Here is a 20,236-nt window from a genome sequence, read left to right as displayed (position 1 = left end):
CCTTGTAAAAAGGCAAATGTCTCCATCGGAGCCAGCAAAACAGTAAACGTCAAACCACTGCTTCATTGTAAGGGTCTCAATTTCTTTCCTCAGTTGCAGGATCTCTTCTCTGACAGACAAGTTTTCATCAAGTGCTAGGTTGACAACTGCTCGATGTGGAGCTGAAGCACAGTCGTGGTCCTCGAGGATTTTATTAGTCATCCTCCATCGGTTACTTTCTCCTGTCCTGATCCCTCAGTCTTGAAAGTGGAACAGAGAAATTGTTCCACTCAAACAATGCAGGAGCCGCTTTGTTATTCAAAAGTTGCTGTCCTGTCTCAGACCGTGGCTCACAAAACTTTTTTTTTTATAATGCCAGCTGCAAACTCGGTTATGGGGACTAACTGTAAACCTCTCCCTCCGGTAAACATCGATCCATTGCGATCGGGTTTCCACATCGAACGGAAACATATGAAAATGAAAGGTACACAACAATGTACAGCTATCTGTACACTGAAACTTAAACCACTTTTTCTGTGACATTCTCGCCACTAAACAAAAATCACAACTTCAGTACCCACAACAGAAGTTACTGAGCTGGCCAAGAGTTCACAAGAAGTACATCTACTGTGTTCATATAGTCTACTGCTCACGGGGGCACCTGCCTAGGGCCGAGGAGTGGCAGCAGGAGTTGAAGGGGCAAGGCTTGGCCTGGTGCCCTGCTGGGAGACCAGGGTGACAGCAGGGACCCAAACTTTTGATTTCAAAGGTTGTCTGTGCCGATCAGGAGGACATCCGACCATCATCTCAGGTTTTAATTTTTCTTTGAATTTCTCCATTCTCTCCCTCCTTATATTCCAGCAGAGGGTAATCAATGTGGCTACAACAGTTCCATAATTCTGAGATTGCTCAATGCAGTTCATTTGATATGGAGATGGGGTCAGGGTTATCCCGTGATGAAGTCTTCCTCTGTCTTTCCTCTTTCTTGAGTCTTCTTTTTCTTATTTACAATATATACAGTTAACATGTTCAATAAAAATTAGATTAAGGATCAGCTTTATAACATTGGTTCAAATAGATATACAACTTGAAACTAAATAAGCTTGAACATTCAAACTGCCTAACCATTCCATTAATGTGTCAGACTTTAGTATTACGTATTTTGACTCTTGTTGTATTGTTTTTATATAGTCTGTATCATTTTGAACATTGTATGTCATGTGATTAGATTTCCCCCATTGTATTTATTTCCTGCTTTTAATGACCAAACAAGGGTAAATGCAAATTCCAATATATTGGATAAGAACAGAAAAGTAAGGCAGTGATTAGAGTTCTGCCACTACTTTTGCAACACGTTTATTTTTTTATGTAAAATGCAGCAACTTGTAATCAACGATCATTTTAGTTCACCCAGTCCTCATGACGAAATGCTACTATTCATCATGAATTTATTATCTATAAGGTAGTAGTAGACAGGTTTGACTGTAGCAAATGATTAAGGATTGAAACATTCAGGGGTCTGAAAGAAGCCAGTACTCTTACAGATTGGAATTTATTTTGAAGGCAGCAGTAGCAGACAATAGCAGGTTAATGCAGCAATAGTGCCTACAAAAAAGGTTCATTTGTAATTGACCATTTCAAGAAAAAGAACAAAAAAACATAAATTGCATGTAGGCATGTGGTTCCCAAGTTTAGTCTCATGGCTGCAGGTTTCATCTCAACCAGTTTCACAGTCAGTGAGTCGTGGTACTTACTACTAATCTCAGTGTTTACTTAGCTTGGCTTTTTTCTTTACTTATTTTGAATTCAGAAAAGTTCAGCAGTGTGAGATTAAAAAATGTAAAATTAGTTTAGAAATAATTGTATTTTTGCCATAGCACTCTTGGCACCTCTTTTCTCATCTTTTTATTCTGCTCCTTTAACTACATCCTATTAACTACAATTAACAACACGCAGAGCAGACATGGGTTGAAATAATACTGAATGATGAAATGCAGACATTCCATTAGAAAACAATGGCTTATAGAAAACAGTTCATTAGAAAACAATGGCTTATATAACCAAAGGACATTGGAAAGTTACATGAAATTTATCATGACAATGATGAAAAAAAACACTTACAAATGAAGGCAAAAAGTGTGGTATCTCTATGAAACATACAAAAATACTTGCTACATTTAAAAACAAAATGGCAACCAAAACACAAACTAGGAAACAGCTGTTTGTTTCATTAAGAGTAAGAGTCTAAAGAAAAACAGAAACTGGCTGGAGCAAAAACTTGCAGAAATAGTGGGGCTCCAACACTGAATTTGGGAACCACTGATGTAGACAATTATGAAGTGGTCAGGGTTTGGGAAAGAAAGAAAGAAAGAAAGAAAGAAAGAAAGAAAGAAAGAAAGAAAGAAAGAAAGAAAGAAAGAAAGAAAGAAAGAAAGAAAGAAAGAAAGAAAGAAAGAAAGAAAGAAAGAAAGAAAAACCTATTGCTTTCAGCTTGCTTAATTAGAATCAGCATCCTTTCTGACAGAATGTAGTACCAAAATATATTTCAATTTTAAAAATATTTAAAGTTTTACAATAAAGACAAGATACTAAATGTGTTAAATGCACAAGGGGTGTTTTATAAATTTAAGAGTACAAACCTTCACTCTTTCATATTGGTAATGCCAAATCTATGTAAACGTTAATAAAACAAAACATACTGTAAAGTAGTACATGTATATAACTATTTATTTTCATTTCTCCAATCAAGCAAACTTTGAGATGACACTCTTCTAAAGTCAGAATAACATTTTTAAGTGCATAACTACATTGTGAAAACTACAACTGCAATAAAAGAAAACTAGAATTAGCAAGTGGTATAAAATTTAAACATTCTTCTTGATTGAGGTTTGTGGCTTCACAAAAACCTCACAATTAAGTGGGGAGAAGTGATGTGTACAGTACATGGAAGGAAATAATAACTCAGGCATGCTTATTGTTCCTGGGATCTCCGTATTTGGTGATATTTCCTTCTGATACAAGACGTAAAGCTGGTAATCACATTAGATACTTTGTGTTCTCCCATTGTTGAATGCTGTCTCCTGCAGATAATAAAGATGTTTCTAAAGGTAAGCAATCACATTCGAAAATACATTCTGAAATTCACGGATGCTTTTCAAAATCACAAAATAAATTGTGACAAAGTCCAAATGTGGAATGTCTAACTCCTAAATAGACAAGATTAGATTATTTAAGGTAAACTATTTGTCTCCAAGGGAGAATTAAAAAGCTCAATAAATAAAACACATGTTATATACACACATGTACAGTACATATACACATATATATATTATATACACAAATATTTAGTCAGCCAATCACATGGCAGCAACTCAATGCATTTAAGCAATTAGACATTTTCAAGACAACCTGCTGAAGTTCAAACTGAGCATTAAAATATGGAACAAAGGTGATTTAAGTGACTTTAAAAATGGCATGGCTATTGGTGCCAGATAGACTGACTAGAGTTTTTCAGAAACTGCTGATCTACTGGGATTTTAATGCATAACCATATCTAGGGTTTACAGAGAATGGTCCAAAAAAGGGAAAGTATCCAGTGAGTGGCAGAGAGAAGAAAAAAAAATCCAGTGAGTGGCAGATAGAAGAGAGTAACAACGCTAAAGCAGCTATGGTATTTGGAGTAGTTTGGCCATTATGTGCACCATTATATTGTCACAGAATGACTATAAGCAAGTACCTTAAATTTGTAAGTGATATGCAATTAATTTAGGCGTATTTGATAAAGCCCGCATCATGGAGGTGAATCTAAAAAAGAAAGGGAAATGACACAGAAACAGTAGCACATCCTTTACACTGGGTGCCACCAGTTTGCAAAACCAAGCAGAAACGTGCATATGCATGGTGTAAGACTGCCATGAAAATGTGAGTGACGTTACGCCAAGTTTAGTTTTTATACATCTATAAGTTAGTATGGAAACAGGCATAAGCACAATTTACACATGAGACCTCAGATCTCAGTCCAATTGAGCAGCTTTGGGATATGGTGGAATGGGAGATTCCCATCATGGATGTGCAGCTGACAAATCTGCAGTAATTGTGTGATTCTATCATGTTAATATGGAACAAAATCCCTAAGGAATGTTTCCAGCACCTTGTTGAATCTATATCACGAAGAATTATGGCAGTTCTGAAGGCAAAAGAGGGTCCATCCCTGTACTAGCAAGGTGTACCTAAAAAAAGTGGCTGGTGAGTGTATATACAAATACATACAGTACATACACACACATTATATATGTATATATATATTGTAAAAGACTCAATATGAGGCAGCAAAAAGGTTTGGGGTTTTCCGGCCCCGTATATTGTCTACAATCCACAATTCGCAAAAATAATCAGGTCAAAACAGAGAAAAAAAACACATTCATCTGCACAACGCCATACTAGGCGTCGGCGGCCATTTTATAAAGGAAGAGCCGGAAGTGGAGGAATGCTGGGAAGGAGGCGTGAGGGATGACGGGACTGCTGACGTCAGGGAAGATGGCGGAGGAAGGGCGGAAGTGGACGTACTGCGGGAAAGGTCCTATGGCGGAGCGTCTTTAGTTCTGGAAAACAAAGGAGAAAGGTTATACCCTGCCACTCCCTGCCGGCGAACGTCTTTTGATGTGTTTTAAGGTCCATCCGCGGCCTCCTACTCGCGCATGCGTGACAATGTATATACATATATACATATATATATACACATGGCTTGGATAATGAAGAGCTGCTGCTGTCAATAACAAGCTTGTATAGGTAGCAGTAAGATGGTGTGACCTGTCCATATCTACCACAGGTTTATATTTAAAGGCATTAACATTTGAGTACAGCAGGTCCAGCCTGCTGTGTCCACAAAAAGAACATGAAATTCAGAGGTCTGTTCCATTAATAGTTGCCCCATTAAAAACACCAGCATTCAGAATGACTCATCTTGCCAATGTTCACAACATTTAATTTCTGCTACCAAGTTTAAAAATATGCATCAACAAGATGATATCACCCCCTCCCAGTCAGTAGTAATTTGCACAAATTTAGACTGCATTATAAAGTCTTATAATATGCTCACTTTTTTAGCATATTTAATTCACAGAAGTCTCCAAATCCTCCCCTGCTTTTTCCACTCCATCTTATCATATAAGATGTAATCTGTCCAGCATTAAATGGCATCTGAAATAGAAGGTTTAAGCTAATTTTCTGCCATATCCAAAATGCCATAATACTTGTCCTTAACTTGCCATCAGTTGTGATAATTCTTTCATCTTAAAAAGTGATTGAGGCTAACCATTCTGTTTATTATATACAGTTTTGTTAGAAGAGCATTATATAAATTAAACTTTATCAATTTTTTTTATTTGATTTCAAATATAGAAAGAGGATAACAAAGGAAAACGTTTTCATATATAAATTTTACACCCATCACTCAACCCTGAAACTATACAAAGAAACAGAGTACAAAAATAGACTAATAAAAACATACAGGCCACTGACAAAGCCCAGAGGCCCACACGTCCAGCTGAATGAGAGAAAAGTAAAATTTACAAATTAAGCTTGTTCTCATTTTGAGCCAATATAGCATTGATCCGTGCAGCTGACAGTTCTAACAGTGCAAGGATACAAACTGAGGACCTCCAGACAAATAAAGCAATTAGGTCAGGGTTCTTCCATCAGGAAGTCATAAGAAATTTAGCTCCTATTGTAGCTATTGAAATAATGTGCTATTGATGAAAAAAGACAGAGTGAGAGAGTAGAAAAGGTGTTGAATGATAGGAAAGCAAGGGACAGATTAAATGGAAGAACTACAAGTGCAGTTGAGGTCTAGAGAACTGATATAGTGGGACATTCCCAGAACTTGTGGAGAAAAAGTACCCCATGTGTTAAGAGAGCACTGATGACAGATTGGGCCAGGAGCTAAACCCATCAGGAAACACTTTATAATATAGTAACAAACTCTGAAAATAACTTTATTTTGGATAAGTTGATAATTAGAATTTCTGTAAGAGTTTTTCATGTTTTTAAAAATTGTGTTACAACACAATGAAGTGGACAATGATAGATCAGTAATCCATCTCTGATTGACTGCGACAGATGTAATAATGGAATTATGAAGGAAGGCATACAAAGAGGAGATATTTCTGCTGGACAAAAGCAAGAAAATCTAGCCACTTGGTGCCGGTCCCAAGCCCAGATAAATAGAAGGGATTAGTTTCAAAAAGGGCATCTGGCAATAAAACTTTAGTCAAAACCTTAATGGTGGAATCATTCCAGTCAGCTTTGGAAAATGCTAGGGAGTATCCGATAGGCGACACAGATGGGCCTTTGCTTGACCCCTGTGGGATCAAAAAATCAGACCCCGACTTATACACCCATTAAAAAATGTGACACTTGATTTAAAAAAAAATAATAATTTCTTGCCTCCTCCAGTCTCGCATCAGTTTCTCAAATGCATTAAATTTTGTTGAAGCAGTGCATTTACCAATTTCTTTCGCTACTTCAATGATGTTTAATTTAAAACAAGCTTCATATTTTCTTCTAATCAAACGCTCCATCGTAGAAAAGGGATGCTTATATATAAGGGATGTGAGACACAAAAAACACAAATCAGTGCAACTGTTGCTTCGGAATAGTTCGGGTATTACCGTGTGGTCACGCAGGCACGAGAGAGAGAGAGAGAGAGAGAGCGCTAGTTAGGAGCATGCGCTGATACAGCGCATTGTCGCACCCAGATAGAACAAAAAAAAAAAAAGGCGGTGTGCTCTGTGGTTGCTCTCTCAGGTGGATGTTAGCATATCATAATCTCTTGGACCAATAGCGTGCCTTTTCCGCATTCGACTTATATGACTGACATTATAAAATACCAGAAATGATACAGTAAAATCAAGTCCCGACATTTCCGCAGATAACTTACACAACAGTTTTCAATAAATTAAATAAGCACACAATTTGGCTTATGTATTCTCACATTAAACCAACACTTCAAAATAAAACATGTAATTTAAGTTACAAGTATTTTTTTCAGTTTCTGTGAAAAAGAGGATTTACTGGCAAATAATCATGTAAATAGCTGACCACTACAATATTCTACTACAGAAGAATCTGTTGCAACATCATGACTTTATTATTTTATTTTAACTTAAAGTTCATATCTTTTTGCATTAGTGTTTGTCTTTTTTTGTGTGTCTGGAAACCTTTTACCATTACAGATTATTTGGCACATTTGCTTGCAGCCAACTTACTGTAGCAGCCTGCTGTATGTCATGTGCTGTCAGAAGTGGGCTGCTAGATTTCCAAGTTTGAAACTGTGATCCTAAAACAAAATCTGTTTTACAGGCTAAACTAGGCTTGCTGCTGCAGTATTTGCACATTATCACATCTTCCTCCCAATTGTATAAATGCCAGTTGAAGTCTGACAGACAGCTAATCTGGAACATTCGCTTTTCCACCCTGATCCTATATTTTGTCTCAGAATGAGTGTTACACCTTTTAGTCACATTGATCATTTCAAAGTCTGTACAGCAGCTGTCCTCGCTTCACTTGCTTACCCCCAAAGGATGCGCTAACCACTTGCCACTTCGCATCTCAGTTGCTCACATTATGAGGGGTTGGGGGGGTGGGGCTCAACATATGCTAAAGGAATGGGGACAGATCAGCTGCTGTCTTTCTGCTTGCTGCTGCCAAGCTGCGTCTTCTGCTTGTCGCGCTGCTCGTCAATCATTCATTGTCCTTTAATCTCCCTGCTTTCTCTCGCTGGACATCAAAGTGTCTCTTGCGGGACGTCCGGGCTGTTTATTACTTTCCTTATTTTCTGTATTTGCACATAGATTATTAATGTTCTTTTTTGCCTTCTTTTCTCTCCAACTCTTTTGGGTCTCTTATTGACACACTGCTCTTTCTTCTTAGCTTAGTTGTTCACGTGCCATCTAGAACGTATAACATTTTTAAGAGCTGGTCTTAAGTAAGACCATCAACAAACAAGGTAGGAACTGCTGCATTTTTCCCTCAACCTCTTAGGGATAGCAATACCATTTTCTCACTGGATTATAGCGTTTATCTTGGAACAGTATTTCTAAGCCATTGTGGCCTTGGGACCCAGTTTTACCCTTTTAAGTTCCTCGACGACAGCATTGGAAAGGGGAATTTTCTGCTTTGTGATTTAATTAAACCTAATTAAAAGAGCAGGGGGAGGAGGCTTCTCTTGGTGAAACAATGTGCAGTTAGAAACAGGGAAAAATATAAAGCAACCGGTTTAATCTAGATTAACTAATTAAACATTTTTAATCAGTGCATTGTCAACACTGCTGTCCACCGGCATATTGTTAACGATCTTTAAAAAGTTAAAAAAAAAAAGGAGATAAAAAAAAGAAATGAACTGATGAAGCCAAACCATGATTAAACAGAATGATGCATGATTTTTTTTTTTTGTAGCTGATGAAAAGGGTGTCTTTCAGAAAATGGCAAGAAAAGAACAGGATAGTGCTTCAGAGCGAGTAAAAGTAATTAGTAAGTTTTGTTTTTTGTTGGTAGACATTTATTTAAAATCCACTGTATACTGAGCCAATACTAATTTCAGTCCTTGATGTTAATGGAGAGTCGTGATTTTTATTGTATTAAAATTAAATTCCTATGTGCTGAGTGAGCATGCTCTGCAATGAACTTTCAGGGCTCGTTTCTGGAATTGACTGCAGTCCATGCAACCCTGAATTGGACATAGTGGGTATGTAAAATAAATCCATGACAAACAAACTACCCACTGTATCATGTAATGAAATAGTAATTTTCTAACCTACTTTGTCCCAAACAGGCACGTGGGGATCTACTGGAGCCTATCCTAGCTAGCATAAGGCATGAGGCAGGGAACAAACCCTAGAGAGGGAACCAGTCCATCACAGGGCACACACACGCACCCCAAGTACACAATAAGGCCAATTTAGGATTGCCAATTTACCTAAACTGCATCTCTTTGGACTGTGGAAGGAAACCAATGCACCTGGAGGAAACCCACAAAACAAAGGGAGAACATGCAGACTCCACTCAGGGATGACCCAGGATGCAAACACTGATCTCCATAATGCAAGGCAGCAACAGTACCATTGTGCAAACCATAATGAAATATTAAAATGTTCAAATGTAAAATATTCAGCTTTAAGCTTATTGTAAGCAGGTAAAGCATACTGTATTAGGCAGGCATATAACTAAAATCTCTTTCCTAGAGATATTTTTTTGGCTTGTATTCACCAGAGAATATGAGAACAGACTGAATGACTCAAAAGGCCTGGAACTAGTAAAAAAGACATGTAATGGCAGAAAAAAGGGTGCAAGAGTACAATATCAATAGGCTTTCAAACTCTAATGCTGCATCATGTCTTATAAGGAATGCTAGTATTTTCTATTATTTAGGCAATAACTAAACAAAAGTTACAGAGTTTCAAAAGACCTGATATAGCTATTCATTTTTCAGATTTGCTGAATGTCACTCTAAGTAACAGGAAGCAAATACATTTTATACAGCAGGCAATTAGAAAATTGCACACCGCTTTAAATGGATTAAAACCCATGCTATCCAGTGAAAATACTTTTTGCCTCCCACACAGTTAGATAAATAATAATTCTTAAGTTATGATTTGCTGACAGTATACACACAGTATGTTTTTATATTACAATTTATACTATACAGTATGTCTATATCAAATTAATTCAGAAAAGATTTTTTTTTTTGTTCTTTATTTCGCCTTATACAATTTCTCGTATTAGAAATCTGTTCGTTTTCGCATACACCTTGGGGTCAGAGCGTAGGGTCAGCCATTGTACAGCGCCCCTGGAGCAACTGAGTTAAGGGCCTTGCTCAAGGGTCCAGCAGAGTAGCTTTGTCTACTATATCATGCTAGTCTCTTACTGGTTTTGCCATTAGATGGGAAAAGTTACCACTTTTCAGGACTCAATCCCCCAAAACTCTGGTATGAAGGACAATGCTACAATGTCGCAATAAATATGTTATGCACATTATTATGAAGACAGTAGTGCCCTCTTCTGTTTCTATCAGGCCTTGTTAAGATGCATGTTTGTGCTCTCAATACTGTCTTTAGAATTGCTGAGCTAGTAACTTACCAGATTATTCTCTTCTTTGCTGAAGCCGAGAAATCATGTCAAATGCAAGCAGATTAACAGAAGGAGACATGCTGAAATAAAAAAAAACATCAAAAAGTGAACTATCATGCTTATTAACTCCTGTATGCTTTTGAATGTTTCCTTCTGGGATTTAATTTTCCTTTTACAATCACGTGAATTTGTTAGTGTGACTGTGAATTTGAGTGATTCTCTTCTGTAAGTAAGGGTCCACTTTGTATGTTTACTGCCAGGATATATGCTTGGTTCTACACTTGCACAGGTAAAGAAGAGGTGGAAAATGATTGACTAGAATCCTAAACATATTTGTTTTACTAATTCATTGCCAATTTTCATTTTGTCTCTTCTTCAATCTAGCAAGATAAAAAAAAAGAAAAAAGTTACAATATGAAAACAGATGAACACAGAAGTTTGTATCACAGTATAGACCATAAATTTCTAAAGCGCTTAAAGGGGCAAAATATTGGGAAATGCTTAACCTACCATGCACAGAACTACTGATGAAAGTGAACAATGTAATACAAGTAGAGTCTCGCTTATCCAACATAAATGGGCCAGCAGAACGTTGGATAAGCAAAAATGCTGGATAATGGGAGGTGTTAAGAAAAAGAATATTAAAAGTCAAACTATGTTATAATTTTACACATTATGAACCTAATAATCATGTTTTACAACAAAACAACAGAATTAACTGAAAAAATTAACTTACAGTTACAGAATTGTCTGAAGTTAAATACAGTATGTACTGTACTTAAAAAGTTCAGTCCTGTGAAGAAATTTTTGATCATAGTCTGCTTTCCTGACGAGTGCCGTTTCTTTGCTGCCAAGTCTCGCCATCTTTGCAGAATCATTATGTTGATTCCTGTAGCTTCTTCTTGTTGCTCAATGTATTTAATTGCAGTTTCTAGAGCCTTAACTCCGTCACTCATATAGTCAGCATCCGTACGAGTGTATACTGTTTACTACAGCACTGTGACTGCGTGTATGTGTGTGTGTTTGTGCTGTGATGTGCGTGCTGTACGTGCGAGTCCCGTCTTGCACCCGAAAACATGAAGCTGAGTCTCAGTACTTTAGCAACACCAGCTTTATTCAGCTTGAAACAGCAACAGCGAGGTTATTTATTGTAGCAGGATCTGCCACTCTCCTATACGCAGACACAGCGGTCAGGCAGGGCCATGGCCAAGTAATACTGTGCCCTGCGCATTTATAATGTTCCTTGTTCCTTGTATCACCCATTGACGGCAGGCGCTTATAGCATGTCTGCGATCTTTTCAGATTCGCTTTTATGGCAAACTGCTACAGTGCTGGGAGACTGCGATTGCTTCAGGACACTCTTCCGCGTGTTGTCCCATTGGGTGGAATCTCACAAGAGTTTAGAAACTCACTCACCCCAGCCATGATTCTTTTCAAAGGTAAAGTGCAGGTTAATTTGTTTTATGTATTTTTACTTTATATTTTGTACTAGCAGAATACCCGCGCTTCGCAGCGGAGAAGTAGTGTGTTAAAGAAGGTACCAAAAAGAAAAGGAAAAATTTTAAAAATAACGTAACATGGTTGTTAATGTAATTGTTTTGTCATTGATATGAGTGTTGTTCTCATATCTATCTATCTATCTATATATCTATATCTATATATCTATATATATATATCTATATCTATCTATCTATCTATATATATATCTCTCTATCTATCTATCTATATCTGTCTATCTCTATCTCTCTCTCTATATATATATATATATATATATATATATATATATATATATATATATATATATATATATACACATACATACCTATCTACATCATATATACACACAGATACATACATGCACACACACAAATTATATATATGTGTGTGTATGTATGTATGTGTGTGTGTGTGTGTGTGTGTGTGTGTATATATACACATACATATACTTGTGTGTATGTTTGTATGTGTCTATATGTGTGTGTATAGGTTTGGTCACTGAGTGAAAGGGAAAATAATAAATTATAGTCTATAAGTTATTAAACAGTAAAACATTAACGTTTTAAGAAGTACAGGTACATTGAAATTACATTTTCTATGTGAATGTTCAAATTTGTGCCTCTGGTAATGTGCCTTACCGGCATTTAAAGAAAATTAGTTTTGTGTCCTCTGCAGTGTTAAGAGAGAAAGGCTTTGGTTTGGGATAAAAGGAAAAAAGGTGTAAAGAAAGGAAAGTTGCCTGTTTCTTTTATATAGTATAGAGAGATGTGTTCGCTGACGTTATGATCGCCTTTTGGGGACAGTCGCGGTGGGTCTTGTGTAGACTGGTGAGACGTCCCCGCCATTAATCGGCTGTGATGGCACTGTCAGTCCTCCACTCCTGTGCGTGTCTTCAAAATCCGAGCTGAGGACCTCATAATCGTATACGTGCAAAAGAAAGTGTGAATTGCCTTAATATTATTTTGTCGTGGTGTAGAAAAGGGGTCCCGTGTTTGCACTTGTCTGGGCTATAGCGCAGGGGGAGGATAAAAAAAAATTAAAAGTGCTCACTTTGACTTAAGGCAGAAGCGCAGTCAGCGTCTCAAACGCCGGCACAGCTATGCACACGCGCTGGCTGCTCGACTTGTGCTGGGCAGGAGACCACAGTTTTTGCAGACACGTTCATGATATCAAAAGTCTCAGCGCTCTTTGGAGGTCATTCATATATTATATATATAGCAAAATACCCGCACCTCGCAGCGGAGAAGTAGTGTGTTAAAGAAGTAATGAAAAGAAAAGGAAACATTTTAATAATAACGTAACATGATTGACATTGTCATGAGTGTTGCTGTCATATATATGCCTGCCTAAATAAGTCACCCTCGCTTTGCTCTTACTTTTTTACCGTTCATTTAATCATGGCTAGTGGCGGAAAAATTATAAAATGGAAGGATGATGGCTTTACCAAAATAATTATTGATGGCGAATCGATTATTCATAAAGCTTTAATTGGTGATCTGTTTTTCTATGTTAACCTCATATTTTTTCATACTTCTTCTCAAACTAAGGTGGTGCGAGGGTAAAATTAATTGGGATGCGTTGATCAATGTAATCGGTGTACCAGGAAATCATGCATTGACAAAAGCTCCCCTTTGCTTGTAATGCAAAGTGTGATTAAATGCATTATTTTTAACGTTATGGAGCACATGCATCGAAGCTTCTCAGCTGTGCTTGTGCTAAGAAAAGGAAACATTTTAAAAATAACGTAACACGATTGTCAATGTGACCTTTTGTAAGTAGTGCCTGGAGGATTCAGTGTGTAGAAACTCTAGAGACAGCGTGTGTATTAACTTGTGGATTTTTCTGTGAGTATGTGGTGGCAGTCTGACGAAGTTGCTTCGGAAGACGGCGTTAGCCGCGGAGCTCAGCTCAGAGCGAAATCAGATGAATGGGAGGGGAAATGATGACGTGACTCCCCCACCCGCCTTAACTGTCAATCCCCCACAAACACAGTCTCTCGGAATTTGCATAAGCACACCCCTTCACCTACAATTTTAACTTAGTTACAAAGTGATCAAAACTCTCGTTTATATCCTGCGTCCTCTCATTAAACTTGTATCCCGCATTACATGTGGGCATGTGAAACGCCAGCGGTAGCCTGTCTATGAACTTAATTTAAAGTTTAGGTTTACACCTTGCTTTCTTTCCGAGGTAGCAGCACTCATGAATATGGTAGTATATGTGACTCGCTCGCTTCTTATTGTTTCGCTGCCTTCTCAATTATATTATGCATGTTTTCTTAAGCGCTTTTTGGAGGTCTTCCTGGTTTTCTACCCGCTGCGTTGACAGTCAGTTCACGTGATTACGTGGGAGGCGTGATGATGTCACACGAAACTCCGTCCCCCCACGTCTTTCCAGCTCAACTCTATTACAGTTAATGGAGAAAAATACCTTCCAGTTATGACCATTAGGCGAAATTTCGAAATGAAACCTGCCCAACTTTTGTAAGTAAGCTGTAAGGAATGACCCTGCCAAATTTCAGCCTTCTACCTACACGGGAAGTTGGAGAATTAGTGATGAGTCAGTGAGTGAGTGAGTGAGTGAGTGAGTGAGTGAGTGAGTGAGTGAGTGCTTTGCCTTTGTGGAACGAATCATCTGAGTTTCCATTATTTCTTATTGGGAAATTCGCATTAATATACTGTACGAGTGCTTTGGACTGCGAGCACGTTTCCGGAACGAATTATGCTCGCAAATCGAGGTTCCACTGTAATTAGCTGTGGTAGAGTCGGGAACAACAAAAAATAGACTACGCTCATGCTCGCAACTTGCAGTTCTTGTTGCCGATTGATGCGTTTTTTTGGGGGTTTTTTTGCGGTGGGACGTCGGATAATACGGAATGTCGGACAAGCGAAGGTAGGATAAGGGAGACTCTACTGTACTTTGTTTATGCTGTAATATACTATTTTGTGGAAGGAGACTGCCATGTCCCTTTTAGATGTATCTTAAACAAGGAAATCATAGTGAGATTATAGCTCGAAAGTCTTAATTACACTAACATTTGCATACAATTTATTTCAACAGAGGTGGAGGCAACTTTTAAAACATCTTACAGAATTTTGCCTTAGAATTTTATTGAAATCAAGTTGATGTCTGTCTATCCCAGAAATTGCAAGTAATCTCTTTTTTTAAATAATTTATTTTAACCAACTGGTTTGTCCTTTGCCAATTTCCAATATTTCATCTTTTTATCACAATGTCCAAAACACCTATTCATCATCTAAATCTGCTTCTTCCATTACAGGGTCACAGGAAGACAGATCATTCAGGCAGCATTTGGTTGCAAGACAAGAGTTAACTTTGAATGGGATGTTCGTTAATCAAATGGTATGCACACACTTACACACTATTATTAGGGATTGCTAGTCAACAAAACACAAACATATTTTGATTAAGCAAGGAAACCAGGTTGCCCACAGAAGGCCAAAACAATGGAAGTACATGAAAACTACACAAACAGTGACTGGGCTTATATATTTGTACCAGCTTCCTGGAACTGTGAGGTAACAAATAATTAATTACTTAAGAAATACTCATATCTTAAAATATTTAAAATAACCAATTGAGTTGACAATATTCAATCAAAATATAAGTAATCTAAAAAACTTGTATTTTTTCTTTTTTTAAAAAAGAGAACAGCCACCATATTTTTGTACAGATATGCTTTTGGACAGTGTTCACATTTTTTTTTTACTTTTTTACATTTTGTGTTTCACTTTTGCTAACAAGTGAATGATTTCTAGCATCTGACAGCAAGAGGATCAAACAACAGTGACTTAATCAAGAAATCAATGGAGCAACAAAATTTACCCGAAATTAGCATCTCTGCCTGAAACAGTATTTGGAGTCCCTGAGGAAATAACATAAATATTAAAAGGGACCAAGCAAAACTTCATAATATATACAGTATCTGTAGGCACTTTAATTAATAATTGCTAAAGCAGTAATTTATAAGAAATGATTCCAGTGGTGCAATTTTTAGTCATACATTTTCAAATACAAAAAAATTAGAACAGTGAGGACAGCTAACTGATAATACTATTTTTACTGACAGAGCTAAAAAGATATAAAAATAAAAATATTGAAAACAATATTTAACAGTTAATTTGCCAAAATGTTCTCATATAATTAAAATATTACAAAATTCTTTAAGTTAGTTTCCTAATATTTCAATCTGTTTTTACTATTAATTATACCTCAGAGTTAAAACTACTTGTTTTATACAAGATAGGTTTTTCATTTGATAAAAAAAAGATAACTTACTTAAGTCATAAGTGCTGCTACTTCCTGACAACATGGAGCTGCCTGGTGTCTGCATCTAATAAGAATGAACAAAAGACTCATTTACTCATAAGTAAACTATTACGTGGTCGCAAAAGGGAAGACTAAAAGAAAATTTAAGTAGTATATTCAAAATCCTTATTATAGAAAAGGTATTCAAATTGAAGAGAGCTATTTAATAATAATAATAAAAAGTATATTAGAATACTTCCTTAAACCTTTCCTATTAATACACAATTTACCTTGCAACAGGTGACTCAAGAAAAAAACTGTGGCAATGGTGAGCAAACTATTATTTAACAGGCAAATGTATTTATATTGTTGCTAATTAACATTTAAGAAAAAAAATAACAATTCAGTTCTAAAAGTTACCTGGGCAAAAATGTTATCAATTTAAAAAAAGAAGCAAGTATTGAGTGTGAACATAAAAGGAGTGTTCTGGCCACAATCCCTCTATCCAGAATGACACCAAGGAGGATAGAATAATATATAATTGAATATTCATTATAAAACAAATACAAGGGAGAATGAGCAAAAGGAGGAACAAAAAATAAAAGTGACAACCAGAAAAAAAGCCTCATTGCCAGTCTCAAACATGTCACTCTGTAACCTACCAGCTCACTGTAATAGTATACATTATAAAGCACACAACTTTCAACCAGCCAGTCCTTTCTCTCTCTCATTTTAGGGGTACATTAGCTGACCATAATGAGAATATTAATACTTTCTGGTTCTTCCAGTACACATGCATTTACTGCTGGTACTCTGAAGCTCAAACAGGGAAGTGCCAATGTGAAATAATAATTAAAGACTTATTACTATTTACAGGGCAATGCAAAAAGATTTACCAAGTGGAACTACAAAAAATGTTGAATGACACAGCAAGTCAGTGCCCCAGAAAACTGAAATTCTGTAAATGCAAACATACTGCTTGTTTCTGGCCATTTGTTTTATTTTGTTTGTGTTTATTATTCTGCCTGCGTCTTCTGTTGTGTGTGGTACAATGGTTGATACACAAAAATTGATCCAGCATATTTGGCAGATACTTCCCTAGCCCTCAGGGAGACTTAAATGACCACTATACAGTTATAAGCCATTCAAAATTAGTTCAGTTGCTCCTTCTCCATCGACTTCAATGCATTTCTATAAGTTTGGTAGAGTTCTAGAAAGTTTCCATAAAATGAACTCCACAGGGTTTGCTCATACCTAGTCACAATGCAGTAAAAAAAATACCAGCACCGGAAGTTGTGCAGAGGAGAGAATCCCAGGAGTAATGGACATGTCTAACTCTGACAGGCTGAAACAGCTAAACCTCTTTAGTCTTGAGCAAAGAAACCAGCACAGCGGCCTAATCCAGGTATCCAAAATTCTCAAAGGTATCAATAAAGCTATTAAATATGAGCCATGCACTTTAGGACACAGGTGAAAATGAAGAGTAATTATATTTCCGACTGAAGAGAGGAAGCACTTTTTCACACAATGAGTTGTGGGAATCTGGCGAAAAAAAAGCAACTATCCAGATATGTAGTTGAAGTGGAAATTTTGATAACTTTTTAAAAGTATCTGGATGGGATATTGGGAGATCTTAACTATTAATTAAGCAAAATGAGCTTGATGGTTTAAACGGCCTTCTCTTGCTTATCAAGGTCGAATGTTTCCACTATTAATTGTTCCTCAGATTCCACACATATGGATCTGGTCAGTTGGCTTTTTCATTGGCTTTGGAATGTCACACTAGTTAAGCCAGCATTAAAAAAAAATCTTAGTAATAATAATAATAAGGTTGTGTTGGTTCATGGATGGATTCTCTGGGTCTCACAGAATTCTTTGAGGTGGCTCGCTATCCTTAAAAGGACTGCTTACCTTTTGCCATTCCAGTTGGAAAAGCATGAGACTTTGTAAACTTGCCATTTATATATGCACCCCTGCCACCAGTGCTGTAATACCAGGTCACTTGCGTGACTCATCCCTGGTTAATGTAACTTGTCAGTGCTGTTACATCGCCCTTCTGCGGAAGTTGCTGTCCCCAGCGACCACTTCCACTCCTTGCAACAATGCAGAAACAAACGCTGATTGTGTTTATAGCTCTTGGAATGAAACTGTTTCTGTGCCTCAAGGTCAGTGCAGGAAAGGCTCTGAAGCTTTTGCTGGATGGTAGAAGTTCAAATAGACTGTGGCATAGGTGAGTGGAATCCATGCAGATGCTGGTGGCTTTTCCAGAGGCATCATGTGCTATAAATCTCCTCCAGGGTTGGAAGCTATATCCCGATAATCCTCTGCGCTCTCGACACAAGCTGCTGTAGGGCTTTCCGATCAGCTGCGTGATACCACACACATAGAATGGATTAATACTCCCAGTGGTTTACTGAGAGTAACACCTCTAAAGCAGCAATGGTATTTGGAATAGCTTGGCCATTCCATGCACCATTATTGTCTTACACAATGATTACAATCAAGTGCCTTAAAATTGTAAACAATATGCAATTAATTTCAGTGTATTTGATATAGCCCATATCATGTATGTGAATCTAAAAATGAAAGGGAAACAACACAGAAACAGTAGCACTGCTTTGATGCTGGTTGCCGCACGTTTGTAAAACCAAGCAAAAAAGTGCATACACATTGTGTTTTCCTTCATTGAACTGGAGCTGCAAACTTTTTTCCAGATCTTGACCTCAGCTTTGAGACTCTCCCTCCACCACTGGTGCACCTTGCCCTTTGCATGCGCATTTTTACCACCAGTCCTGCTTCTCACAGCTAACTTGGGGTCAGTGGCAATTCAATCTTCTACACTTTTCACCAGCTCCATGAACCTGAAGTTCTGAAGGTGCCTATACACCCAGACTAATGGATCTTAGCAGATGGAGAAGTGGTGGTAGAGATGTAGAGGTGTCAGCCTCTCGGCTATCAACTACTGCTGCAAATGGTACTCCTAATTATGGATTTGAGGCTCAAGACTTTCCAGCAGCTCTTCTGAAGACGCCAATATTGTGTAATGACATACCTTTGTAAAAATGTCATAAAAATCAATAGAAATATTTTCAAGGATGCTGGATCTAGAATATTACATATACTCTGAAATTACAAAAATTTTTCAATAATTGGATTATTTCTCACTTGTTAAATATAAAAATGTATCCAATATCCCTATTCACTAATATCCCCTTCAGAGTAATGCAAGATAGAGCTCAATCACACTATTAGCAAACTGTCAAGAAATATTTTAAACTTCTAGCTCACCTTACCTTGAATTATCTGATAGAATACTAACTTGCCTACCACTTAACACTGGGAACAAGATCATAAGCCAGTACAGTACAATTTTCTAGAAAAACTTACATTGTACTCTTTGAAGTACATCTCCAGAATTTACTGTTTTTCAGCATCTTCACCCAACAACTGTTACATTAAGTTCTTATCATACCTGATAAACTGTAACTTCTCTATTATTATCTTGATTCTTTCCTATCTTTCATTGAGAAAACAGGATCTGAATGGGATAGATGAACTTTACCAAAGTTAATTTCAAAATATGAAGACATCTTATGTGAATAAATGTTTACTGAAGAACGTAAATGAAATGTGTAAAGAAACAGAAACATATGCAATAAAAAGATAAAAACACGCCCACCGCTACCTTGTGCAGGAATATATACAATAAAAAAATAAAACGCCATCCCTACCCTGTGAGGAACAGTAATATACAAAAACAGACGATGACAAAATGAAGCCTGCACGACAAAATAGAAATGGTAGCAGAGCATTCAATATATGAAGAACTTCATCAAAATTACTGATCTGCAAATTTAAGAGAACATTTTTTGCATAGTTTGTCAGAAGCTACTAAAGAAAAAAACATTATGTTTGGGTCTGTTAAGTCCATAGCCAACTAAATATTCTTAGACTTCCTTAGAACAAATGATGAATTACAACAGCTTGATTTTGTACAGTAGAAAATTACTTACATTTGTTGGCCTATTTTGGAAGTGCCTCTCAAGAGATTCCTCTGAGTAGGAGCGACTAAAACATACACACAAAAAGATTTATTCTCTCAGTTTAAAAGATACAATGTTGCTGAACTTTCATTGAAACTAGACAGGACACAGAATACATACAAAATGTGAGGGACACCCTCAGTGTGGAAGGACAGGAGGAGGCAGCATGCATAGGGCATTGTCTCCCCCAAAACACTAGACGGCAGCCCTCCTGGATTCCCACAGAGTGTCATGGGAATTGGAGCTCTTTGGCTTTGTCCTGTCGGGTTCCTTGGGTGCTACGGAGACTAGCAAGGTATACTTCGTGGGGCTCCAGCCCTACC

General features: G+C 37.2%; 1 protein-coding gene across 6 annotated transcripts in view; it reads right to left on the bottom strand.

Annotated features, from left to right (window-relative positions):
• Positions 1-2,420: 2,420 nt before the first annotated feature.
• LOC120525459 (RING finger protein 212B-like) overlaps positions 2,421-20,236 on the bottom strand; it is a 71,184-nt gene continuing 53,368 nt past the window's right edge. For 3 of the 6 annotated variants that reach the window (XM_039747778.1, XM_039747797.1, XM_039747822.1), the window contains 5 exons: positions 19,884-19,938; positions 15,901-15,955; positions 15,448-15,487; positions 10,114-10,184; positions 2,421-3,059 (listed from right to left, as the gene is read on the bottom strand). In XM_039747778.1, the coding sequence (XP_039603712.1) occupies positions 10,118-10,184; positions 15,448-15,487; positions 15,901-15,955; positions 19,884-19,938 (217 nt within the window). In that variant the 3' untranslated portion in view covers positions 2,421-3,059; positions 10,114-10,117. Of the gene's footprint in view, positions 3,060-4,544; positions 4,581-10,113; positions 10,185-15,447; positions 15,488-15,900; positions 15,956-19,883; positions 19,939-20,236 lie in introns of those variants that run through there. The other 3 variants (XM_039747787.1, XM_039747806.1, XM_039747815.1) reach the window with 3 other exon arrangements.

Source organism: Polypterus senegalus, chromosome 1 (assembly GCF_016835505.1).
Source record: "Polypterus senegalus isolate Bchr_013 chromosome 1, ASM1683550v1, whole genome shotgun sequence".
Lineage (NCBI taxonomy): Eukaryota > Metazoa > Chordata > Cladistia > Polypteriformes > Polypteridae > Polypterus > Polypterus senegalus.
The sequence above is the reverse complement of the archived record's forward strand: the minus strand, read 5'-3'. Positions and strand labels throughout refer to the sequence as shown.